The 25,670-nt window shown below is 39.2% G+C and overlaps 2 protein-coding genes across 3 annotated transcripts in view; both read left to right on the forward strand.

The window, feature by feature from the left end:
- USP5 (ubiquitin specific peptidase 5) overlaps positions 1–9,203 on the forward strand; it is a 24,160-nt gene extending 14,957 nt beyond the window's left edge. Inside the window, exons 13-20 of one of the 2 annotated variants that reach the window (XM_026686238.2) lie at positions 1,779–1,953; positions 4,499–4,587; positions 4,989–5,180; positions 5,990–6,133; positions 7,228–7,373; positions 7,457–7,610; positions 7,978–8,062; positions 8,599–9,203. In XM_026686238.2, coding sequence (XP_026542023.1) covers positions 1,779–1,953; positions 4,499–4,587; positions 4,989–5,180; positions 5,990–6,133; positions 7,228–7,373; positions 7,457–7,610; positions 7,978–8,062; positions 8,599–8,692 — 1,079 coding nt within the window. In that variant the 3' untranslated portion in view covers positions 8,693–9,203. The remainder of the gene's footprint in view (positions 1–1,778; positions 1,954–4,498; positions 4,588–4,988; positions 5,181–5,989; positions 6,134–7,227; positions 7,374–7,456; positions 7,611–7,977; positions 8,063–8,598) is intronic. The other variant, XM_026686239.2, reaches the window with a different exon arrangement.
- A 3,891-nt stretch (positions 9,204–13,094) lies between these two features.
- On the forward strand, positions 13,095–23,679 carry TPI1 (triosephosphate isomerase 1). The gene is made up of 7 exons (XM_026686236.2): positions 13,095–13,277; positions 16,604–16,727; positions 16,806–16,890; positions 17,023–17,155; positions 19,658–19,743; positions 19,902–19,989; positions 23,106–23,679. The coding sequence occupies exons 1-7, from the start codon at positions 13,166–13,168 to the stop codon at positions 23,222–23,224; spliced, it is 747 nt and encodes a 248-aa protein (XP_026542021.1). The 5' UTR covers positions 13,095–13,165; the 3' UTR covers positions 23,225–23,679.
- Positions 23,680–25,670: the final 1,991 nt, after the last annotated feature.

The following is a 25,670-nucleotide window of genomic DNA, read 5'->3' on the forward strand; positions in this document are numbered from 1 at the left end:
TTCCTCGTAACAGATCTATATGCAAATCCATAAATCATTAACTTTTCAATCATATTGTCAGCAAAAAGTCTAAAGGGTTACCAAAGCTTTATCAATATGTGTCTCATTTTAACCCTGATCAAACAAACTAACTTTATATTTCTTCCTTTTACTTCTACACTTCATCCCTGAACCATCCATCTCTTGGTTTCTGGTTTTTTGCATTGTTTTAAAAAATTTAATTTGCATACTTTTAAATTTTAACTGCTTTTCTATTTTTCTTTTTAAGATCTGTAAGATTATAAAGAGAGATTGGAGAGATAGGCAGCATATAAATTTAATACGACATAATATGTAACAATAAACACTCTTGAAGGATTTGATCTCTCTTTGAGATGGGAAATTTTTTTCCTTTTTTCCATCCCCAAGGCTTCTTCAAGGCTTTAACAAACTTCTTTCATAAATCCAATAAAAAGTAATCCAGATCATTCTCTCAGATTATTTTTCCACTTTAATCTTTAAAGCTTCAACCTATTCCAAGTCATTCTTTTGGTTTGTCGTTTATGTTTATACTTTAGCTACCTTCTCTGCTTTATAATCTACTTTTTATTATTAGCCAGGATATTTAGTTCTGATATTTCCACATCAGGCAAAATATGTTTGTCATCTGCCATCTGTCATGATTGTTAACATCTTTTGGGCATTGTCTGACCACGACAACAGATGTCATTGTTTATTTATATAATTATTCCAAAACTTGTAATAAAAGTCTTAATACTCCAAATTCATCTGAATCCTTAATTTGTTTTTAACTTTCTTGGTTAAAATCTTTTAACATTTATTTCCACTTCTTTACATTCCTAAGCTTGTATTTATTTTTTTTCTTTTATTCAAATATGAAAGTAAATTCGTCAGGTGTCTTTTTCAGGCTTGTCATTTTGAAGATTTCCAAAAGCCTTAAGGTAGTAAATAAACAATTTCTGAAAGTTATTAGAAAATGAGGTCGGGCAATCCAGTGTCCAATCAAAGGCTCCATTGCAGTTGTGAGCATGATGGACGTTCCCTTCATCTCCTGGTGCTCAAATCCACAGGAGGCTGTTATCCTGTGGTCTCTTCACAAAGAACAGCCATCCGGAACACGTATGGATAATCTCCCATCCTCTCCTTATTCAGAGAGGCTTCATAGAACTGGTATACTCAGTTCTTCAATCTGTGCCATGGTCATCGTATCTGCTCATGTGGAGACAGTTCACTATGCTTCCCCTCAGAGACTCCCCCACCATATAGCTCATTTCAAGAATATATTTGAATTGTAGCTTCCTGCAGCATTGTTAACATGTCCTTGCAAGTCTCATCAATTCCACAGGAAGGGCAGCTAACACATAAGTAGCATTTGAAATTAGAGAACAAGAGGATAAACAATTTTACAAAATTTGGGACCTTTTCTATCAATGGTTAGATAATAAAATACAATAATAGAATATGTAGAATTTTACAAAATAATATATAAAGATGTATTTCTTTTCTTTTCTTGTTATTATATCTATAAAATGTTTTTAGGATACATTTGGGAGGATTATATGAATTGTTATAAAATAAACTAAGTAAATTATAGTTATCTCGCAAAGTATGAATGAACAAAATTACAGTCAAATGATTGTTTAATAGTGATACTAGGGTATTCAATTTTTGATTGATAATATGAGTTATTATGCAATGTAACTGTAATTGAGACTATGAAATGGATGCAAGAGACTTCTGAAGGAGTAGACCATGTCTCCCCTTGCTTTCCTTTGCAGATGAGTTGCTAGAATATGAAGAAAAGAAGCGACAGGCAGAAGAAGAGAAGCAGCCACTACCTGAATTGGTTCGTGCCAAGGTACCTTTCACCTCCTGTCTGGAGGCCTATGGAGCCCCAGAACAAGTGGACGACTTCTGGAGCACAGCCTTGCAGGCCAAGTCTGTGGCACTCAAGTGAGTGGAAAGAGGCAGGAGATGGGCTCACTAGGAGGCACAAATGGGTGTACAAGAAAAGAAAGTCGGATTGGGTAGAATTGATCAGGTCACTTTTAATTTATTTGTTTTATTCAATTTACATGGCTACCCTTGCTGCTATGAGGATAACAACTTATAAACATACCATACAAAATAAAAGCTAATATATAAAGCTTATAGCAACCACTGAGGTAAAAACCTCAGTGGTTGCTGAGTTGACGGTAAAAAATGCAGTAAACTAAAACTTCCTTATGGGCTGCCACTTAACATTGGATCCCTGCATCATTCTGATACTCCCAATTGGAACATGACAAACACAGAATGTTTTGCTTACTCCATCCCTTTAATTTTCATTGTAATGCCACAAAAATAGTAAGGGTTGTAGTCCATGCTGAATATGCGGTCACACAATCTATAAAAAAGTTGGTCAAAGGAATATAAAATTATAGCAAAGAGTGGAAGCAAGAGGCAGCATACTTTTTACATATTGTGCTTAAATAGACACAGAAAATTGAACTCGACAAAATATTAACAAAATCAGTTCATCATAGCTTTAGAAGCAGCTTAAGTTCTTGACTCCTGGTTTGAAGCTTTTTCTTAAAATACATTCACACTCCAGATATTTATATTTGGCAAGCTAGTTACATAGCACAACAAGAAGCAAAGTAATGTTTATGTAGTTGACACCCTTTAAACTCTACAGGATAGCCATCACTTTTGTAATATGCATTCACAGTGCAGAATTTTATATCTGCAAGGCTGAAAAAAATGGACAAAATTTTGCAAATCTATTTAAAATGGTAATGAAGTTTGGTTACCAGGGAGGCATCAGTAATGCTCAAAATGGTTCTGCTTAATCTGAATATAAGTTTATATTCCATTTTTACTGTTTCTTTTGCCAAGCTGTATCTAGTGCCATCCAGGATGAAACCCAGGTCTAATTTTTATTGACCAATGCACTTTTCAGGACTTCTTGAATAAGAGAATATTTTAAAATCTGAATGAGTGAACCCAAAACAATATTAAAAAATGTTTTTTTATTTAGATCCAAACGTCAGACAAAAGTTTAGAACATGGGGTTTTTGTTCCATGCTTCAGAATGTATGAAGCAGCCATAAGGAGCCTAGACTATTCTAAGTACAGAATGCTTTGTGCAACCATCCTGTAAAAATTAGCCTTTTCCAACCAATTGTACTCTACAAAAGCAAAACATCTCCTATGGCATTCAGAATCAATGGGACCAAGGGTGGGATTCAACCGGTGTTACTACCGGTTCAGTGATTACATTTTGCGCATGCATGCGCGCTTTGCACTCAGGTGTGGCAGGCATGCGCTGTGCGTGTGTGTAATACACCTTGTCTGCTGCTCTTCAGAGCTACTGGTTCTATAGAGCTGGGCAGAACCAATAGCATCCCACCCCTGAATGGGACTCTTTAAGCTGAATATTCTGAAGGGCATTTTCAAAGGGGATGCAAATTCATTGTGTCAGTAATTATTCTGATGTACAGGTAGTCCTTGACTTATAACCACTTACACCCATTCAAAGTCACAACAGCACTGAAAAAAAAAGAAAGATTGATGGCCGTTTTTCACACTTAGGATTGTTGCAACACCTCTATGGTCACATGATCAGAATTGGGACACTTGGCAACAGCATGTACTTATGACGGTTGTAGTGTCCCAAGGTTATGTAATTGCCTTTTGCAGCCTTCTGACAACAAAGTCAATGGGGAAGCCAGATTCACTTAGCAACTGCGTTATTAAACTTAACTGCCGTGGTTCACTTAACAACCGTGGCAAGAAAGGTTGTAAATGGGACACAACGCACTTATTTAGCAACAAAATTTTGGGGTTCAGTTGTGATCGTAAGTCAAGAACTATCTCTATTCATTACAAGTGTTTTATAACCTCTTCTATATGATTGTAAGCTTATATACTTAATGTTTTAAGATTTGGGAACAATTAATGTAACTTTATACCTTGGATCCTACTTGGCCAAACTCCTGTCATTATATATTGCTTTTGGCTTTGTTATATGCCACCCAGAGCCGTTTTTGGTGAGATGGGCAGCAGCTATATAAATTAGATAAAGCTTGAATTGTGGTATTGATTTGTAGTTCAGTAAAAAACAGAACACTCAACAATACCCTAGTTCTCATTCAAGAACTTGGTCAATAGAGTGTGGTCATTTATGCCTTTAGTCACAGAGATGAGAAACTATCATCTCTAGTTTAATCAGTGCACATTTCATTTGTGGGGGGGGGGGGATATCTCAGTCATCCATGTTGATTTACATTGCTCTTGCAGTTTGCTACATGTGCAGCTTAACTGTTCTTATCTGTTTAGTACAGAGATGTATAAACAGTTTTCCATGAATTATAGCAAACAAAGAGTGGAATGTTTACAAGCCAGTTACTAGCTATGGCTTGGAACATTTCTTGAGGAAGACCCATTTTCTATTGGGCTTTTTCCTGAACTGTTGAAAAAAAAGTGCTTTAATACTGTATCGTTTTTCTCTTTTCAGAACAACCAGGTTTGCCTCCTTTCCAGATTATTTAGTGATCCAGATCAAGAAATTCACTTTTGGCCTAGATTGGGTGCCCAAAAAACTTGGTAAGAGTATTACTGAGAAATCATTTATGTTTTAGATTCTGATGTAATTGATCCTAATTCAAGCTTTTGGCATCCAGTGCTATACTGGATATAAAGTGCTTGTGAGAATTTTAAGTGCTATATCTGACTCAATTATTTTCAAAATTACCTTGTCTGGCTGGCAATATTATCTGCAGATCCAAATAGGGACTGTTGAGGCTATGAGATAAATATGAAACACTTGCCTAAGGTAAGTGGAAGGTTGATTGCAGCATTTGTTAGAATATGTTCTGACTTCATTCTGTTCATGTCCATAGATCGTGATTTTTAACAGATACAGTTCTTTCTACCAGTTCTTCTTGGATTGGATGCAGTTCCAGATGTGTTTCCAGTATTTCTTTTTGTGTTACTTGTATTATCAGATGTTTCCATTGAAATGCCTGAAGAACTGGACATCTCTGCACTTCATGGGACAGGACTGCAGCCTGAGGAGGAGGAGATGCCTGACATAGCCCCCCCACTGGTGACACCAGATGAGCCCAAAGGTAGCCTGGGTTTCTATGGCAACGAGGACGACGACTCCTTCTGCTCCCCTCACTTCTCCTCTCCAACATGTTAGTGACTCTTCTCCTCTCTTCTCTTCCTTGGGCATCACTCACTCACCCATCTTCTCCTTTGTTCCTCTCCCCCTCCTTTCTCCCTTCTGTGCTCTGTTGTCTGGCTTGGTGTCTTTCGTCCTCCTGGCTTAGCCTGTCATTCTCTCATCTTACTACAGAATAACCTTCGTGTTCTGTGCCTGAGAATATTTTCACCACAAAACAGCTGTTGAATCAAGAAGATTTTAGTGATGAGAGGATAAAAATTAAAACTCATCAATTGTACCCCTTGAGTATCTGCTGATGATGCCTCTCTATTTGTATCATTTAAAATTTTAATTCAGACAGAGGCTCCCACATCCTGATTGTGAAATGGTCATATCATGAGCCATTTTTCTGTTGCATCTTCTCTGATTGGTGCTATTATATGAGGCTAATAGAATTCAGAAGGTTCCAGAACATTTCATCAAGCTGAATGAGCCCTACTAGTGTGTTATTTATTTATATGTTTGTTTCATTTCCATTTGTCTACTCGATTCGAGTCATATTGACATCTGTTATCATAGTACTACATTATAAATAAGGAGGAAGATTGATTTATACGGTAAGTTCATCCCGAATTGAGGGCATGGTTGCACCTTTCCTAACTGATTTGTTTCATCCGGAAATGTGACCCTCTCCATGATTACAAAACCAAGGCTACAACATTGGTATTAAATTTGGAAAATATGTAATAAGAGCATGCAGAACCAGGATTACATAAGGAATTAATTAAAGGTGATGTTGTTTGAGGATATTTTGAACGTTTTTTTTTTTTCCTATTGCAGCCCCCATGTTGGATGAATCTGTGATTACTCAATTAGTGGAGATGGGTTTTCCAATGGACGCCTGCCGCAAGGCTGTATATTATACAGGAAACAGTGGGGCTGAGGCAGCAATGAACTGGGTCATGTCCCACATGGATGATCCAGGTATGTTAACAAAATGGAAACCCATGTTCAAACCCCATGATCTAATTCCTATCAAAGTGGTAGTATCTTAGGGCACAGTTTTATAATTTATGAGAGAAGTACAATTCAGAACCCAAACAAGTCAAAGATTGTGATTAAATGGATGCAGAATTTGAATATAGTTTAAGAGATGGAACTGTAGGAGTTTGAATGGAAAAAATGTTAAGTTTATCTTGAAGAATAGATAGAACTGATGTGTTTTATTGTTGGTACATTAGTCCAATCATGATTGCTAAAATGATTAACTCCTTTTCCCTGAAATGCTTGAATTGCAATGAACAGATTGCATCTTTCTTCCACAAACGGTCATGATGTTGCAGAGCTCAGCAGTACTGGTAATTAATTCATTACAGAATGGGACATATTTTGAAAGCTGTAATCCCATTTCTGTATTAAACTTCACTAAATTATATATTCCTCAAAATTCACTAGAATGGCATTAGATATGATAAAAACTGCAAGAATCTTTAATGCAGAAGTTGTGATCCTCCTCTATGGGTCAGAATGGTTAATTAAACTGGGAATATTCTTCAGTGTCTTAAAAAAAAGTAAATCTAATGTATAATTTTATTTGGAATTGTGCTGCGTAAAGTCCATATTTGAATTTGACATATCAGTAGTCTATACATTGTTGATAATATTTTTCAATATATTTATTATTTGTAGGGTTTTTTTCTGTTGATTTAATTGTGCTAATCAAATACTTTTAGAGCTTAATATGAATTGACTACAAACTGGCTATAAAATATAGCGCTCTTAAATAGTTAATTATGTATTAGAATAAATTAGATATTTTAGATTTGATGATTACTCAAGGTGTATTTGTTACTTATCTGCACTTTATTGATTATATTTTCTCTTCCTTTTTACTATATTTTCTATATTTTATAATCTTTATCTGTATCAATATAATTTCTTTTCCTTCTTTGAAATTGTAATAGAAATAAATCACTAAGCAAAGAAGAAAAAGGATGACAATATCTTAAGAAAAAAGGGGAGAGGAGATAATATGCATACTTTTAAAAGTATTGTTCTTTTTTTTTTTTTCCCTTTAGATTTTGCAAACCCTCTAGTTCTTCCGGGATCCAGTGGACCTGGTTCCACCATCACCTGCCCAGATCCCCCATCTGAAGATAGTGTGGCAACCATTGTCTCTATGGGCTTTTCCCGGGATCAAGCTATAAAAGCACTAAAAGCTACGGTGCGTCAAGAGAGAACAATTAGGCTTTAGAAAAACGGCAATGGGGCCCCTGGCTTGATTTTTTTCTACCGTCTCATCTTTAGAATAACAGCCTTGAGAGAGCTGTGGACTGGATCTTCAGCCATATTGATGATCTAGATGCAGAAGCTGCCATGGACATCTCAGAGGGGCGTTCAGCTGCAGAATCTATCTCTGAATCCATCCCCGTGGGACCGAAAGTTCGGGACGGACCTGGAAGTAAGCTTGGAATGGGGGGAAAAGGGCTTGATAGTTGAATAGCTTTAATTTAATTTTCTAGCTCTTTTTAAGAACATTTTTCTAATATTTCAGGTGTCTGAGCGTTCCATTTAGTGTTTTTTTCAGCTCACAGTTTAAGATAACACCTTCAATATTTAGGTTCAATGATATATTGTAGGATAAGCTATAAAGGCAAAGATTATTGCCTTCTTGCTACCTGTTATTGGAAAGAAGGCATTAATAATATCTTTGTCTGATATCTTTATGTAGTTTGGGCATGTGTTTTTATGCAATCATTTTATGCAATTCTCATGTACGTTTTTTTACATTATCAATGTATTCATAACACTGCCTTTTATTCCTTCAGAGTACCAGCTTTTTGCTTTCATCAGTCACATGGGCACATCCACTATGTGTGGTCATTATGTCTGTCATATCAAGAAGGATAATAGGTAAGAAAAGAATGCGAATGAGGGGATTGAAGAAGATGTGTTACTTAGCAGTGTTATCATTCCATCCTTTGCAGGAGAATAGATGATTGAAGACCAAGAAATACATCTATCTTCACTAAGAGAAACAAATGGGCTTCTGACATTTCCCATAAGGGTTGTTTCCGTGGCTTGCTTTTAAAACAGAATTTTGCAAACAAGAGACTATAAATTCTATGAAGGGCAGGATACAACTCTAGTATTTTTGTTTCTTTGTTTCAAATAGGTGAAAAGTTTTTACTATATATTTTTGACATAATTTTTTCCACGTTTGTTTGAAAGAGACTAGATGCAAGGCATGTTTTAGCTCACCTCCACCTTTAAGATTTTAGCACATTTTACCTATGAAAAAGCATAATTTTGCAACTTTAAGTGATTAAAAACAAGGTTTTTTTTATTACAATTGTGATTGAAGAATTCTATATACACTATTCTCACCCTCAAGCAGAATTATAATATAGGGTTCTTCCCGTTTTCTCTTCCTCTTTCCTCTCTCCCAGGTGGGTGATCTATAATGACCAGAAAGTTTGTGCCTCAGAGAAGCCCCCCAAAGATCTTGGGTACATCTACTTTTACCAGAGGATCCCCAGCTAGGATATTCTACTTCAGGGTTTGCAGCAAGAATCAACTGATGATGGGAGGATGGGAAATTCTAGAGATGAATATGAAGAAGAGGGACAACTCTCCATCCTTAGGTGTTCATATGCCACTGCTGCAGCCCCAGTGATGGGATTCCTTCACAAGAAAGCTGGAGTCTGCTGCCCCTTTGGAAACTGATGGAGGGTTGGGGGGCTTGGGTGGATTTGAACCTCTGTGTAAAAGCAAGAAGCAAAATACCATCTTACTGAACCAGTCATCCAAGGCTCATCCATGCACATGGTTTCTTCTTGGTGTAGCTATAACACTCTAGGGCAGTTTAGAGAATGGTGCGAGTGAGAGGAAGCAGTTTACATGTGGATTTACATACTAGATGGGATGGGTTTCCTCACTTGCCTGAAAACCATTCAGGAATAATCTGGACATAAAGTAGTTCCTGTTACTTATGTGCCTCTGAAATGCCAAAAACACACAGGATCAAATAAAAACCTTTTACTCTCCTTCAAAAGTGGACTGTTCATATTGCTTCCAGTCTCTTCTGTTCTTCGTTATAAACTAGCTATACCATTCCTGAACCATTGTTTTGCTGGGAAGAATGTGTGTAAGGACCTGCCTCAGCTATCTTCTCAGGAAAGCATAACTCTTGAAACAACTGGCATTTCAAAAGGAACTTTTACTGAGAGAAAGCGATTGCAGAGAAGTCAGGTGGCGTCTGAAGATTCCCATGCGTTAAGCTATTTTCCCCTTGTTCAACCCCCACCCAGAGCCCCATATCCAGTAGCCAATGTGATGCCATCAAGGTCCTATGGCAAATCCGATAGCTCCAAGGCTGGATGGTGATAGTCTAGATGGCCCATTCCTCCTCCCTAATTCCCAAGCAGTTACAGCAAAAGTGAAAATATGCAGAGCCTTCAACCCATGAGCCTTCCCCCCTCCCCTTCAAAATGGTAGCATTCCGACAGGGACCTGACAATGTGTTTGTTAGCAAAAATGTAATGCATGATGAATTTTAGTAGGACATAATTTGGTAACTCCAAGTTGCCATACTAACACTTTAAGCGATATCCCCTTCTTGCTCTTTCTAGTTTCCTCCTCCAACAGAAATAAGAATCTATTCCTTAGAAGATTCTATTGTTGCCTGAAAATGTTATGTTAGACCTATGTATTACTAAACTGCCTACCTTTTGCTTTCAAGGTTATATACAAACTACAAGTGGAGCAATGTAAATGCAAAAAAAATATTTTCACTGCAAGGGTTTTATGCTTTTAAACAAAATGCAAAAACCAAGGTCCCAGGGCTATATTCAAAAGTCTTTTAAAAAAAAATCCAAATTGTTAATAAAATAGTAATTCTTAAAGTGAGACAAAGGAAAAATAGGAACTGTGTAACAATGATCTTAGTAACTGTCCCTGTCCCCAGCATTTTAGTGAATGTTACAAATATGCAATTGAAAAGTCCAAATTTGATGGTCTGCACAAAAGAGGTTGAGCATCTCTGCTTTAATAATAAGGATCAAATGCACTAAGATTGGTCTAGTCCATTTGTCAGTCCTGTCCTGAGGATACCTGGCAAAAAAAATTAAAGTAAAAATCCATTACAATATTTACTGAATTGGCTCAGGGGAAGCAAAGTTTGTTCTTTAACAGATAAAGGTCCCCAGATTAGGAAGTTGAACCTTTGTGCTTTGTTGAAGTGGAATTGCATAGAGGTTGTAGCTGTGTTTTAGCAAAATGGGATAAAATTGGCTTGTACAATATTTTGGAGCTTTATGATAGAACAAAGCATATGGGCTTTACTGATAATGACACGGGTTTAAACCACACATCTTACATCTCATTCTCCCATAGCTTAGTATAAAAACTCCCACCACTAAATTTGTTTTTCTTTCAGAATGGAATGAAATATAAGCTAAAGCATTATGAAAGCAACCATATTGCCCATTTTTCATTACAGCTGTTGCAGGTGCATAGAACTATGTATCTTAATAAGCTTTTATTTAAAAATTGGGAAATTTCCAAAAGTTTCCTGTAACCAGTCTTTTTACTCCAGATTTTTGGTCTTGTTTTCCTTGCAGGCATTTAAAACATACTTTCAAATCAACAAAATGGTTACAGAAAAAGAGAGGAGGTTTTGGAATGTTCTTTATAGGAAAATCTTGAAGATCTGGCTTTTTCCCCTCTAACGTGGGGTTAGGAAAGAAATTGAGCCCTCATTGTTGATATATATTGCCTTCCGCAGCCACTTCTTGCTCAGCTGGTTTTGATATATAAATAAATCCCTTCTCACCCTATGGGTGGTATGTGTTGTTCTCAATTTTCAGTTTTCTGTTAGATGCCTGAGAGTTTGGAGGTTGTACACAATATCTTAGCTATTCCCAGCACTGCACTCTTCTAGACAGAGAACTCTGATATCTCCTGGGATCTTTTGGAACTACTCTCCCAGCTTAGAAGTTGCAGCCCAAGTGCTCTACCATCATTGGGATCATTGTGGCCTTTACTTTCCATGTTCTCTAGTTCCTTCTCCAGGCCCTGGGACTTCTCTAACTTCTCATACTCCTCCTTTCTGATGTTGCTATTGCTTGGTACATCTATCACCACCATTGTCTGGTTATGATAAATATAGTGGTAGTCTATTACCACGATGTTTGGTTGACTGGCCATCAACCAAACAGTACCTCCTGTCCATCTGGATCTAGAAATCCCACAGGACCTTAGCCCTCTTATTCTCCATAACCTGTGGAATCTTCCATCTGGACATGGGAGACTCTAACCAATTCACTGTGCAAATGGTCTTGTACACAATGCCAGCCATTTAGTTGTGTGGTTCAGTATATACTGTCCCTGCCTGCAAATTACATCCTACCACTTTGTGTTGGACTGTTTTTGAGGCATTTCTGCACAGTCTTTACCTTGGGTCCTATCTAGTATGATAGCTCCCTTTTTTATGGATCTGGTACTTAGTGCCTATTCTGATGCTACCATAATCAGTGCCTCAGTCCTGTCTTTTAGTCCAGCTCTTCCTAGGCTCTGGTAGGATTTCACAATGTCACCCACCTCAGCTATCTGTCAATGGTTTGATACATCCCATGCAAGGGGATGGCATGACACTTCCTCTGCTTGATCTTTCTACCATGTTTGCTGTTGTCTCGTGCATTCTCTCTGCAGCTCATATTTGAGTGCCATCTTATTACTTATATTTAAAAAAAGATACCAAATTTATCTGGCCTGGAAGAGTGAAGAAATTAAATGTACTGAGTGTCTCAAATTTTGCATTCATATTCACTGCTTATTTTGAATCTGTAAATAACTGCAGATAAGTATACATTTGCAGAAAGTTTTTCAGTTGAAGAGTGTCCTGTTCGGAGGTGGTATCAATTACTTAGGGATTCGGTTGAAATGTATGATTTGATTTGGCATGCAACTATGTATATGAAGAGCCTATTCTCCTTACCCAATAATTTAAAAAGCCACTTATATGTGCAAAAAAGAGGAAGCCATGCTGTGAAAAATCTGAATCCTACTTTTCCTCCTACCATGTTTTACATGTAGCCATGTAATCCCAGAAATATAACGTTTCCAAAGACAGAGACAATCTGTAAATGGCCAAATGGAAGTCAAGAGCTAGGGCATCCATCCTTAACAGATTTTTTTTCCCTACATGAGTATGAACTCAGTGAATTTTATTCTGGTCATTGTCCCATCAGACAAGAATGAAATTTCTGCTTCCTCAACAGCTTGGAATATGAAGTGCTGGTGTGCATCATGCAGAGGAAGCAGTAGTTGGGATACTGGTATATGTATGCACGTGTGTGAGACGCAGGGCACAAGTAATTAAGATTGATTTAAAAGTGCATCTCTCCTAGGTAGCTTGCTATATACAATGATGGCTAGTGATAGGTCAAAACCATATAAATTAAATCTGATATTTTATCGCAAACTGTGAAACTCAGCAAACTTTGTCCAGAACGGCTGAATTATATATGTCAGAGTAAGTAGGGGTGGGGGAATGCTGAATTGGCTTGGGTAAACCAATGTATGCATCTTTTATCCCTAAACAGGCAGGGATTTGAGCTGCGCGCGCTGCTGGTTTCGGGCGACTTCTACCTCAGGGCCAGATTATACAATATGTAACACTGTCGCTCAAAGCGTAACCCGTACAGGAACACTGCCCCCCCCCGCCCGCCCCCCGTCTCCGCAAGAGAAGCCCTCGCTTCCTCAGTCACAAACCAGAACTCTCGCGATTACGCCAAAGCGGGAAAACACGGGCCCCCGCCTCCCATTTTGTTACTGGCCAAGCGAGAAGCCAATCGTGGGAGCGCGCTCTTGCGCAACGTCGCTGGTTGGTGGGGCGGGCTTTCCCGGGTTTCTATAAAGGCGCCTGGAGGGAGGGGGGGCTCTCGCTGCCGCTGCGTTCTTTGACCTTCTCCTCTCCTTCGAAGCTTCCGAGCGGACGGCCCAGGCACCCCCATCATGGCACCGAGGAAATTCTTCGTGGGCGGGAATTGGAAGATGAATGGCGACAAGAAAAGCCTTTCGGAGCTCATCCACACTCTCAATGAGGCTAAGGTCCCTGCAGAGACCGGTAAGGAGGATTTACTGCCGGCTGAAGGGGAATAGGAAGAGCTTTTGTCTTGGGGGCGCGGGGGAGTTACCGTGAGCTCTGCCTAAAGGAGGAGCCTTGCAAGAGCAGCAGCCCCGTTTCCTTCGCTTGCATCCCGTCGCTGTCCCCCATTATCGACAGCGGACAGTGGGTTTCCTGGGCGTGGGAAAGGGGCCTCGCCTAACCCCAACAGCTCCTGCCGGTCCCCACTCCCTCTCTCCAATTGGCCGGGGAAGCGGCGTTTTCTTGTCCGGCGGGCAATTGCACGGCATCCTTCGCCACGCGGAGGAGGTACCCGCCGTGGCCGCGCCTAAATAAAGCCCTCCTGCTGCTTGTGTGACCGCCTGCACGTACCTCCGAGACCGGGGAGCTTTATAAGAATGAATTGAGGACAATCGGCTGTTTGAGAAAAGCAGATTCTGGGTGGGCTGGGGTGGAGAAGCTGTTCGATTTATATTCCTGTCAATCTCACAAAATGACTCCATAAAAACCTATATAAATCCTACTATGTTAGCGTTTGTTCCTTGTTGACAAAATCAGGCTCTGCAGAACCTGGTGAGCCAGGAGTCTGCTGTTTTAACTGCCCCTGCAGCTAGGTTATAAGATTCAAGACCAAATATAAGAGATGATAAATTTAGCTAAGCTAATGAAGCGATATAATTTAAACTTTTAAGTAAAATACATGAATAACAAAAATCATAAAATTGGTTTCAAGGAACCAGTTTAGAATGTTATCTTCCTTACAACTTGCTTCCTGTATTGGCAAGGCTTATGATGACTAGGCCTATTTTCAGCCACAGCTTTGCCCATTACCCAAAACAGTAATGTTTAAATGTTTAAATGTTTTAATGTTTAAAGACTCCATCTGGTCTCTCTGAGAATGAAGCAATAGGATAGGGATTGCTAAATTAATTTGCTTGTGAACCTTCAGTTCTTTCATGTAAGTGAATCCAGCAGTCTTTTAAGTGATACTAAGTGAAACAGGTTGGCCAGCTGTCTTAACAAGAATTGTGCAGAGCGGCCAAAGAGGATGATACATCCGGTGCCTTTTAATACTAGAGCCCATTCTTTATAGGAAGATAGCAACCTGGCATGTTGCTTTGAACGCTAAAGAAATGCCTTTTAATGCTATTTGCAAAACCCAGTAAGAATTCCTCTGGTAGCAATGACTTGAGAGAAAGTATCAGACAGAACCAGACTCTTCTGGCAAGTTCTCTGCTAGCTCTGTCAAAACAGAAAGGGCAAGGTGGATTGAGAAAGGAGTGCAGTTTCTGAAGTGATACTCAAAGGAAATGTCAAAGGCTCTGGAGGAGAAAGATTCCTAAATATAGGTGTTAGAGTATTGCCTAAAAATATCAGCTACTGTACTTGGAACTGGAAACTTTATCCCTATACCCTGCTAAAGGTCAGGAGAAGGGATGAAGTATAAAAGATACAGTTTATTGACCAGGATACTCATTCTATTAATACCTCTTCTATATTGTGCTGCTTGCTTGATTTAGTTGGGTAAACTACATTTGAATGGTTCTGCATTTCCTGGTCTACATTACTAATCTGTATTGAATAGAATACCACAATAATAGTTTGTCTCTTTCCTATGATTTTTCAGCCTGGTTTTTAAAAAAAACAATTATGGAGTACACATAGAAAAAAAAATCACCGAAACACAAGCACTTACCCCTCCTATATTTTCCTAAAATATAAGACATAAAGACAGGCCTATGTTAACTGAGGTTATAATTCACTATTATAAAGAAGCTACTAGGCTTAGCTTTATTTTTACCTTTTTCATTCACTCACGAAGTTTTCTTCCAGCTTTATAACTGCATGGCACAAAGTATGCAGCTGCTGGCTATTTGTTCATCCACCTAAGTGGTAACTTAATTGATGGTTAGCCTTCAGGTTCTTAAATGGAATGAAATGTTTTCCTATCACTAGTGCAACAATTCATTTAACTTCTGCTGTCTTTCATTTGTGGCTTTTATCTACACAAAATGACAAATAAATGAAGCTTATGAACCTTAGAATAGAGTTGGCAAGCAGAGCCATACAGATCAAAAGAGTTGCTATAATTCTTCAATTCTTCATTAAAATCCTTTGATTCTGTCTGCCTAAAATAGTTAATTACAGACATGATATTATTCCGATTAAAATCGGAATTCTGATTTTTTGGGGAATCGCCCGGGCGGGCGGTGGGGGGTCTCTTTTGGCCGGCCCCGATTTTTTTTTTCAGAGGGGAATATCATGCCTGTAATTATGAAATTTTTAGGGAGACAAAGGTACTTAGTAGTGACTTCTTGCATAGTAGAGTGCATGTAATGTTTTATTTGCTCAGACTGAACTGTAATAGCAAATTATAAGCAAGTATCAGCAGATGGCATTTGTTCTTAGGTTCTGATGAATATCACCTCTTAACTTCAAACCAAGCCACTACAACAATAGGTCAGGCTGGTATGAAACTTACATGAAAAGCACCTCTGCTATTTCTGAACGATAACAGTGGGCTGGTAAGAGAAATGTATAGAATATTTGAGTAGCAGTTATGCGCAAGATATAGATATAACTCTTCCAAGGTGCTCCTCCTGGTCAGGGTGCCTGTGCTGGCTCCAATCTCTTGATTGTTGTCAGATCCCAAAATCAAGGAAGATATGTAATGAATCTTCCAACTAAATTTCTTTGTTCCACACCTGTAAATAGAACAATGCCCAACTAAAGCAAACTATTACCCACATGAAGCCTATACTTAGGGAACCATTAGGGAGGGTCTGTTTTTGCCCTCTTTTTCTCAGAAATCCTCTGAATTAAGTTGTTGCTTCTCTGGAATGCATTCTCCTGAGAATCTACCTTCTTACTACATTTCATCACAACTGATTACCTTTAGGCAAATATACTCAATTAAAAATACATTGAGTTTACGCATCTTTGATTTGAGTAGTAAGATCAGAGCGTTAAGTGCAGGTAATGCTTTATGAGAGGGGTATTCAAACTTGGCAGCTTTAAGGCTTGTGGACTTCAACTCCCAGAATTCCTCCTCCAATCATGTTAGCTCAGGAATTCTGGAAGTTGAAGTCCACAAGTCTTAAATTTACCAAGTTTGAAGGCCCTTGCTTTATGACATAGCTGTAAGGTTACATCGATTAAAAAGGCCAAGGACCAATAATGGATGGGATTTGGGGATTACGTGTATCCTATGAATGCCATAAATGAATAGAGGATTTGAATGCAAATGAATAAATGGTAAGTCTGCAATTGAAAGGGCATTTTAAGTTTCTGCTTTATCCAACATGGTGTTCTTTTTCTTGTTCCAGAGGTGGTTTGTGGTGCCCCTTCCATTTACCTTGACTTTGCCCGTCAGAAACTTGATGCCAAGATAGGGGTGGCTGCACAGAATTGTTACAAGTTGCCTAAAGGAGCATTTACAGGAGAAATCAGGTACGTTACCTGGCCTATGGAAAGCCACATGTTTTAAGCTAGCAGTGTGCTAAAACCTCTGTTTTCCTCTGTTTCCAGCCCATCCATGATAAAAGATGTTGGTGTCACCTGGGTGATCTTAGGACACTCTGAGAGAAGGCATGTCTTTGGTGAGTCAGATGAGGTGAGTGATTTTACCTTTATGTATTTCTTTTCGTTCTTCACCGCCATCTATGACAGGCACTGGGCTTTTTACACCCAGGATATGCACCAATCTTGTATAAGTTTTCTTTACTTTGTTTCTGCCTCTTTTCAGCTCATTGGACAGAAGGTGGCCCATGCCTTGTCTGAAGGGCTTGGGGTCATTGCTTGCATTGGAGAGAAACTTGATGAGCGAGAGGCTGGTATCACAGAGAAGGTGGTATTCGAGCAGACCAAAGCCATTGCTGGTAAGAGTCCATGGGAGGAACTCTAGGGAGGGAGTTACTTTTTATTTTTGTTGAAAATTTTATTTGGGTTTTCACAAAAAGAACATAATACAAATAAAACATCTTTTTTTGAAAATAGCATGGTCCCGGGTTACACTTCTTCATACAGACACAAACTCAATTTCATGCTTATTTTTGTGTTCTATTCCATATCTTATTACTGTTTTACATTTTCTACATAGTTTTTCCCCTCTTTTAATTTTCTCAATTTTGTTTTGATTATCTGATCTCAATTCAAATCATTAGATTTATACTTTTGTCTGTTCTGTTTCAATTTCATATTATCTTTTCTCATTAAACAAATTTTCTCCTGTAGTTATTAATTGGAGTATGACACCTTTATATCTTTTAATTTTATCCATTCAACTCTTATTTAAGCTTCAATGTAGATTTAAGATTATAACATTCAATACAATACATAACTTCCAATTGAATTCTGCTTGGTACATTCTTAAAATACTCACTATATTCTTTAAAAAAGATTATAATATATATATATATGTGTGTGTGTGTGTGTGTGTAAATAAAACACTCATTCCATTCCAATTCAATTCTATCATTAATATTCATTAAAATCTTAACATCTTTAACCTTTCTTTTCAATTAAATAACATACTTCCTTGGGAACACTTATAAACTTTCCATAATTAATTTTTTTTCCATATTTCTCTTCACTTATATTTTATAAATCATTAATAATAATTAAAATGTTTCCATCCTTTTCTAATTTAATTCTCTCATTCACTTTATTTCATTTGTTTATTAACAAACATTCCACTAGATTATGATAAATATTTTATCCATCATTTTAAGCATATTTTCTAAAATTATTTCTATTTGTAATATAACAATACTATCTTATGTACCTTTGCAGAATCCCTTTTACAATTAAGTTTTCACCCATTATCTCTAAACAGGCTTATACTTTCAATTCTTACAGCTTTGCCCTGTTTTTCTATATCTTGTTTCTTGTTGTTTCTCATAGTTCCAGATCTCCATTTCTAAGAGTTGAAGTACGAAGCCAAAAGAACTTCTCTTTTCTTGTGCATCTTCTTTGTACTTTTTAAAGTTCCATTTTCAGTTCTTCTTAAAGTGGTGCCATTTTAAACACTTTTAAACAACCATCCAATTGATTTTAGTCATTTAAATGCAATAACCAAAAATCCAGAGATCACCAAATAATCCCAAGATGTTTCTTACTTCTTTTTTCCACTTTCTCTTCCTGGGGTTCTACTATTTTGTTGCCAAGTTTCAGTTAAAATGTATCTTTTAGGAATCTTGTTGAGGTTTTAGTTCCAGGCAGTCTCCTCCATTTTTCCAGATCCTGCCCTTTTATTCTTTTTCTCTCCTTTCCTGCTTTTAAAAGCTTTTAAGTATCCAGAAATCTTTATTATCCCTTTGACATTTTATTTTCAGCTTAAATGCCTGTTGATATCAAAGTGGATTTTTTTTTCAATTTCTTGCTTAAGTCTCTTAGCTGTCAGTTTATGGAAGGGAAGAGAGAGAAAAAAACACCAAATCCTTTCCCTTCCATCTCTCCTTCAAAATCTTCTTTGGGAACAATGTTATTTTTTTTATAGTTTAAATTCCAGGGTACCTTGCGTTGTTGCTTTTGCAGTTTAACCCGGTCAACCAAGACTTTCTCTTATCTTCCTCCTGCACATTCTTTTCCGGTCAAGATCTTCTTTGAGGTGGCCATTTCTGACCACCGCTGCAACTGCCTTCAGGAAAGGGAGTAATGGCCAGCTGAGGAGGAGAGATGCGGCTCTCCTCAACCCTGCTGGCAGTCTCCCCCCCTCTTCACCACCTCTACGGGGTGGCTTAGCCCCGATACCAGCTGGCTCAGGGCGCTCCAACGGCGAGCACAGATCAAAACCGCACACGATCGCGGTTTCGGTCTGTCAGCGAAGGAACTCAAGCCGGAAGTCCCCTAGGGAGGGAGTTTCTCATCTCTCCCCCATCCTTCCTGACTTATTCAAAACAGCAAAAGTCTCTTGGTTTTTGTTTTAATTAAGCTCCCACCAACTAGGGAGATTAGAGCAGTAAAACACCATTTATTGCTGTTAAAGTAATCAGACAATTATTCTAGATTAGGCATAAAATGCCATAGTTCATGCTCAGAAAGTCTTACATCATAGATCTTAACGGATCTTTTAGGTAAATCAGAATGTGTTGCTTGTTATGTTAACTGCTGGATATACTAATGCCCATTGTCAAAAACAAGGGCTCCAGAGGTAAAGAGTCATTGCTATGACTGATTTGTTGTTACTTAGGTTAGGGTAACTGTCCTTGTGTTTTCATTTGCCTCACTTGTTGTCAGTCTTTGTTGGCTAACCATAGAAATGCATGGAGGGAAGCTGCAAGACACAATCAGAGGACCAGCCGACTATTCTTCCCCTACCTACCATGTGGGATTTTTCTCAGTTCTTAAATAACATTTATTTGCTTTGTTTTTCCCCCCAGACAATGTGAAGGACTGGAGTAAAGTGGTTCTTGCCTATGAGCCAGTTTGGGCCATTGGAACTGGTAAAACGGCAACTCCCCAACAGGTATGAAAGTGTCTAGGGACATCCTGTTTTCAAACCTTGTGTCTCTCTTTTAGAGACTCCCCAAGCGAATAGCATCTCTTATCTTCACTTCACGATGTCTGCTACATGACAATACAACTTCTTAAAAACCCACTTTTTTAACCTACTTTCTCTTGCAGGCCCAGGAAGTTCATGACAAGTTGAGGAACTGGCTGAAGACCCATGTTTCTGAAGCCGTTGCACAGTCAACTCGAATCATCTATGGAGGTATGTAGAATCTGTCCTCATCATTGCATAATGCTGCTGGGGTAACAATTTGCCAGTTTTGTTTCCTGAATGCATACCAAGCTCCCTATTTCTGATGTCTGTGTAATAACAGAGCATTGATATTTGACGGATTCATTTTTATAAACAATGTACCCATGAATTGGGAGTATACTTAATGATATCCTGGTCACCCTCACCTACACAGAATTGGGATGTGAAAAAAGTTTTTTTTTTAACGAAGAGAATGATTCGAGATGATACTTTATGGAGAAACAAGCAGCTGAGAAGTGATATACAATAAGACTATAGATACCTCCAAAATTATTTGGAAAAATGCTTCATTCAGACAAGCACAGCATCTCTTTGGTATTCGTTGAAACAACTTTATTTGTTTCAGAGTAATGTGGCTCTCCCCAAACTTTGGGGGGATGGGGGAAATCGGGGTTCAGATCTCTTAAGTAAATTACAAAGCTTGACATATTGAATAGGTTTCTGATAAGAATTTATTTAAAGGTTTGACTGCCTGTGCTATACAGCAGGGGTCCCCAACCACCGGTCCGCGGACCGGCCGTCCGCTGAACAAGTCCTACCGGGCCGCTGGTTGCTGGCGCCGCCATCTTTTTGATGAAAAGTGCTTCCGTGAGCTTTTCCGGTAGAAAGCTCACCGAAGCACGTTTTCATCAAAAAAGATGGCGGCGCCAGCGCTCGGTGACTTTTTCCAGGTAGAAAGCCATTTCTACCGGGAAAGCTCACCGAGCGCTGGCGCCGCCACTTTTTCATCAAAAAGATGGCGGCGCCCAGCTGATGCCGGTACCGGGCCGCGGCGCCCAGCTGATGCTGGTACCGGGTCGCGGGCGCCCAGCTGATGCCGGTACTGGGCCGCGGCATAAAAAGGTTGGGGATCACTGCTATACAGTGTAATGCTGTGTGACTAACAATAAGCACCTAGTCCAACAGTGGCACGACCGCCTCGAGCAGTTCGGGCCCGGTTGAACCTAAAGAAGTCCGAATACCTGACCACTGACAACGAAACGACAGGCTCCATCCACGTGAACGGGCAGGAGCTACCGCGCCTCCACCTTCAAGTACCTGGGAACTACTCTTGGGGAAGAAGGCCTACTACAAACTGAGGTGGCAGCCAGGATCAACGCAGCGTGGGGCAAATGGAAGTCCGTCACGGGCGTCCTCTGTGACAAGAAGATGCCGATGCGCCTGAAGGCAAAAATCTATAACTCTGTGGTGCGCCCGTGGCCATATACGGCGCAGAGTGCTGGCCGACGACCAAAGAAGTCGAAAGCAGACTCCAGACAATGGAGATGCGAATGCTCCGATGGTCGGTAGGCCTCACCCTACTCGATCGCGTCAGGAATGAAGAAGCTGCGCAGACGGTTCAACGCCGTGCCCATCCCCACGGTCATAAGGCAGTCCCGCACGATGGTTCGGCCATGTGAGTCGCGCCAAGGAAGAATCCATCATCAAATCTGCGATGAAGGTGATTGTCGGAGGAACGAGACCGCGTGGTAGACCTAAGCAACGCTGGATGGACACGATCAAGGCCGATCTAGAGATCGCGAAGGCAGACCCGACATACGTGGCAGACAGAGAGGCGTGGAAGCAGTACTCAAGGACATTAGCGGACCTCGCCAGAGCGCGAGACAAACGCTGAAGAAAAAGAAGAAGAAGAAGCTGTGTGACTAACAATAGCTAAACCCATAAAATATATTAAATACCTTCCCTCCTCCATTAAAAGCCATCAAGCTCTAACCAAACAGCATAATAATTTGATTGATGTATGACATCCAGAGTTGCTTTTTGTGAAATGGATGGCTATTTAAACATGATAAATAACAGCCTTACACCAACTGTGTCTGCGCTGGGTTCAATTCATGTCTTGGCCCAGTGCTAGTGGAAAACTAGATTTGCCTCCTAGGCAGAATAGGTCCTACGAGATCATTTGGTAGAGGGGACCTGAAGCATTCCCCATCCTGTTGGATCTGGTGGGGTGGGCAGATATCCTCAAAGACAACTTGACCCTGTGCCATTCAAGACTTTAAAAGTGATAACTAACACCTTGAACTGCACTCAGAATGTGAGAACCAGTGTGGTTTATAGTGCAGGTGAATTTTGGAGCTGCATGTGCCATTGCATTGTAGATCAGATGAAGCTTCTGGATGATTTTCAAGGGCAACCTGTAGTCCAACAACCACTTTTTCAGCAACCTTTCAGTTTGGACAGGGCTGAATGAACAAAACTTATTACTGGCCCTCAAACGTTCTGGCTATTGCACTGCCCCTGTGCTCACATGATTGCAATTCAGGTGCCTGGCAACCAGCTTGCACTTATGATGGTTTTGATATCCTGCAGCAATATGATAATCTTTTGTGACCTCACCTGCTAGCTTCCCACAAGCAAAGTCAATGGGGAAGCCAGGAGGGAAAGTTGCAAGTCATTCTGGTAAATCCCCTGCCCTGCCTTCCTATGAATTGCGCCACACACTACATGGCCTTTCTGCACTCGTATCAACCCTGGCCTCCATGCACTTGTATGGACCCACGCCCTCCTCTGAGTATCTCTTGTACTTTCAACCTCCTTCCCTTGGTATCCACACACTCACATGGACTTGTGCCCTCAGCTTCTCTACATTCACGCCACACCACAACACCCTCATTCTCCAACTCTCATGCAACCTTCACCAAGCCTCCAGGTTTCCCCCAGGCCCCTCTTTCCTCCCCACTCCCAGGTAATATCCCACCACTTCCCACTTTGCATGTTTTGGGGTTATGACAACAGCCAGGATTGCTGTCACTAATCGATGCAGTCATGTAATAGGCTTTTTTATTGTATTGTTTAGCTATGGCAATCTTGGTCCAATTGCCATTGTAACTTGAGGATTGTCTATATATCTCTTTCAGATTGTACTCCACCATATGCCAGTTGCCTAAGCCCATCTGATTAAACTAAATTCCATCTTTCCCAAAGCTTTGCATTGGGATTTGTTAGGGGCATTATCTTTTTTTAAAAATGATGAAACACCTTGCATTTTTTGTTTCTACTTACTGTATTCTACGTTCTGCATTTTTTCTTTCTTTTTCTAAATGAAATTTTATTCTTTCTAGGTTCAGTTACTGCTGCCAACTGCAAAGAATTGGCCTCTCAACATGATGTAGATGGCTTTCTTGTTGGTGGGGCTTCCCTGAAGCCTGAATTTGTAAGCATCATCAATGCAAAACAGTGAAACCTACTCTATAGAACCTGAAATAAAAAAAGCTGGAGGGAGAACCAACCCTGGTTGGAAGAGAAATACTGTAAAGATACACTTGCACTCAAGTGAAATGGCCTCACCTTCAATCCCTTTTCCCACCTTTATCATTCACCTCTGCTGCTAAACATGGATGCCAATATATGAATATTGTGTTCCTTCATAAAAGCAATATTTCATTTGCTTCCTCTGTACTTGTGAGAGGGGCTTCCTGCCTTGGTTTTTAGGCTTTGTAAACTAGTCAGGCCTATTTTCTTTCCACTCCAAACTTCTGCTCTAGAGGATCATCTGCCTTGTTAAGGAAGGTGTTCACCTCATGGTTCACCTATTTTGGACTCCGTGCCTAGTGGCTTGTAATTGCCTGTAAGTTGTATATTCCTTCCGTGTCTCCTAGGCCATTGGTATAACTAGAAATAAACAAATGGAAAGTAGTGTGTAGGAACTATTATTGTTGTTTGAGGGAAAACATCTCAAAAGCTTTTGATATACATAAGAGTTTTTACACATTTTTAGAGAATGCTGAATTCTCATTCCTTGTCATGCTGGTTCTGTTCCAGCGAGCTAGGAATTGGAACTGGACATAAGAAACTATAAGGGAAAATGCCTGTAACACACTATTTGACAGGATTTCTCAAGATCTAAGGCAAGAATCAAGGCTCAATTCTTCTTTCCCTATGCCTGACATATCAGTGGTTGATAGTCAGCTCCTCAGCAGTGTTATGAAATGTCTTCAAACTCCATCAAACACTACTAGTTCCATTTCTTTGTCTTTCAAACGACACCTAACCACAGATAGTTCGGTGCAAAACTGCCCTCCCTGTGTTAAGAATGGGATTCTGCTTAAAAAGTGCCTCATATCTCCCCAAAGTTACATTTAGGCATCATGGATTATTCACAGAGTCGTCATTAGGATTATATGGAAGTCAAAAGGCATTCACAGTTCTAAATGTTTGTTGCCCTATTCTAAAATTGAGAAGGCTCAATATTGAGTAGGATGAGAATATTTGACATAGGGTCTGTCGCTTTCAAGCCTCTTGGTTGTCATAAATGGTGCTGTAAGGGTAAAAGCTATTAAGAAAACAGTTTATACTGAGAACATATCCAAAGTAAGTAATCAATTGTATAAGCAAACATCCATGCATGTTGGGGATATGGTTTACATGTATATATCATTGGGCCATATTCAATTGGTTGAAAGCAGGGATACGTCATTACAACCAGATGCAACCAGTTATGACTACAGAATGGGGTGCTTTTTATCAAAAGCAGGCATGAAATAAATTTTAATTATTCCAAGATTTAAGTTTTAAAAGAGGAGGCAAAAAGTATAGCTTGGAGAAGTCTACCGCAGAGCTTCATTTATTCTGTCCCTGGTGAGAGAACTCTTGCTAGAGGTAAAATATGGATTGATAAAGGAAATGTGAGGTTGGAGTTTTTGTTTTTACTGGGATATAGTCATGTTTGAAATTATGTGTCTAATTTCCAAATAATTTTATATGACACTCAAAACTAATCAGTATTTTAGGCAGAATTGTAGGCAATGTGAGAGAGTTGTATTGCCCTTTGAGGTACTCTGGAAAGAAGCATAAACCATGAGTACTAACATCCTTTTATTGTAAGGTTAAAGTAACAAAATCTTGCCAGTCTTAAAGGACTTTCCTCCTTTCCAGAAAAGTGGTGAGGATCCCTTTTGAGGTGCTTCCTGTCCCTTCTACAGACTGAGGTAGCTTTTGCATATCTAGGCTATGGCTCTTCCTCCTGTTTCCCAGGGTCATTCTCACGTACCCATTACATACTCCTTGCTCTCTCCCCACATACATTTGAAAACTTTTAGGGTAACTTAAGATGCAGATGGCAGAAATGGTATCCTGTACTATTTTTTGTGACCCCACAAGACAATATTTGCTTATTCTGGAGCACTGCCCCTTTTTTTCCTAGCAGGCAGAATCGGTTGCAAAAGGCCTACAGTGAATTACTGGAATATGTTTCACTTTAGGATAGAAACATAAATAATATCTGACTTTTATATTGCTAAAATTTGAGATTAACCATTCCAGCTGACCAAGACTATAGTTCCAGGTTTTATTTTTATCTAGCCAGAGTTCTTGAGAGCTCCAAAAAGTTTTGGGTTGTTTCTAAGAAAGCTATCAACTAACTTTAGATTATGGTTAAGTAAGAATTTCAGACTATTTTCTATCAACATCTTCAAGTAGTTCCTGTGTCTTTGCAAAAATAATTTGAGCATTAGAGGGAGAAATTAAAAACATAATTGCTGGAAGTCCCATTGATTTCTGAACTTTTGTCTCACTTCTTTAATTGTTATTAAATACTTTTTCAAACAAAATGAAATTTATGAAGTAAGAATAAAGATAAAAAAAATAAGAGAAAAATAAAAAAACATGACTTCTGACTTCCTTTGCAA

The sequence above is a fragment of the Notechis scutatus genome, chromosome 2 (assembly GCF_049901735.1).
Source record: "Notechis scutatus isolate UNSWTSFEM ecotype Mainland chromosome 2, rNotScu1.2, whole genome shotgun sequence".
Lineage (NCBI taxonomy): Eukaryota > Metazoa > Chordata > Lepidosauria > Squamata > Elapidae > Notechis > Notechis scutatus.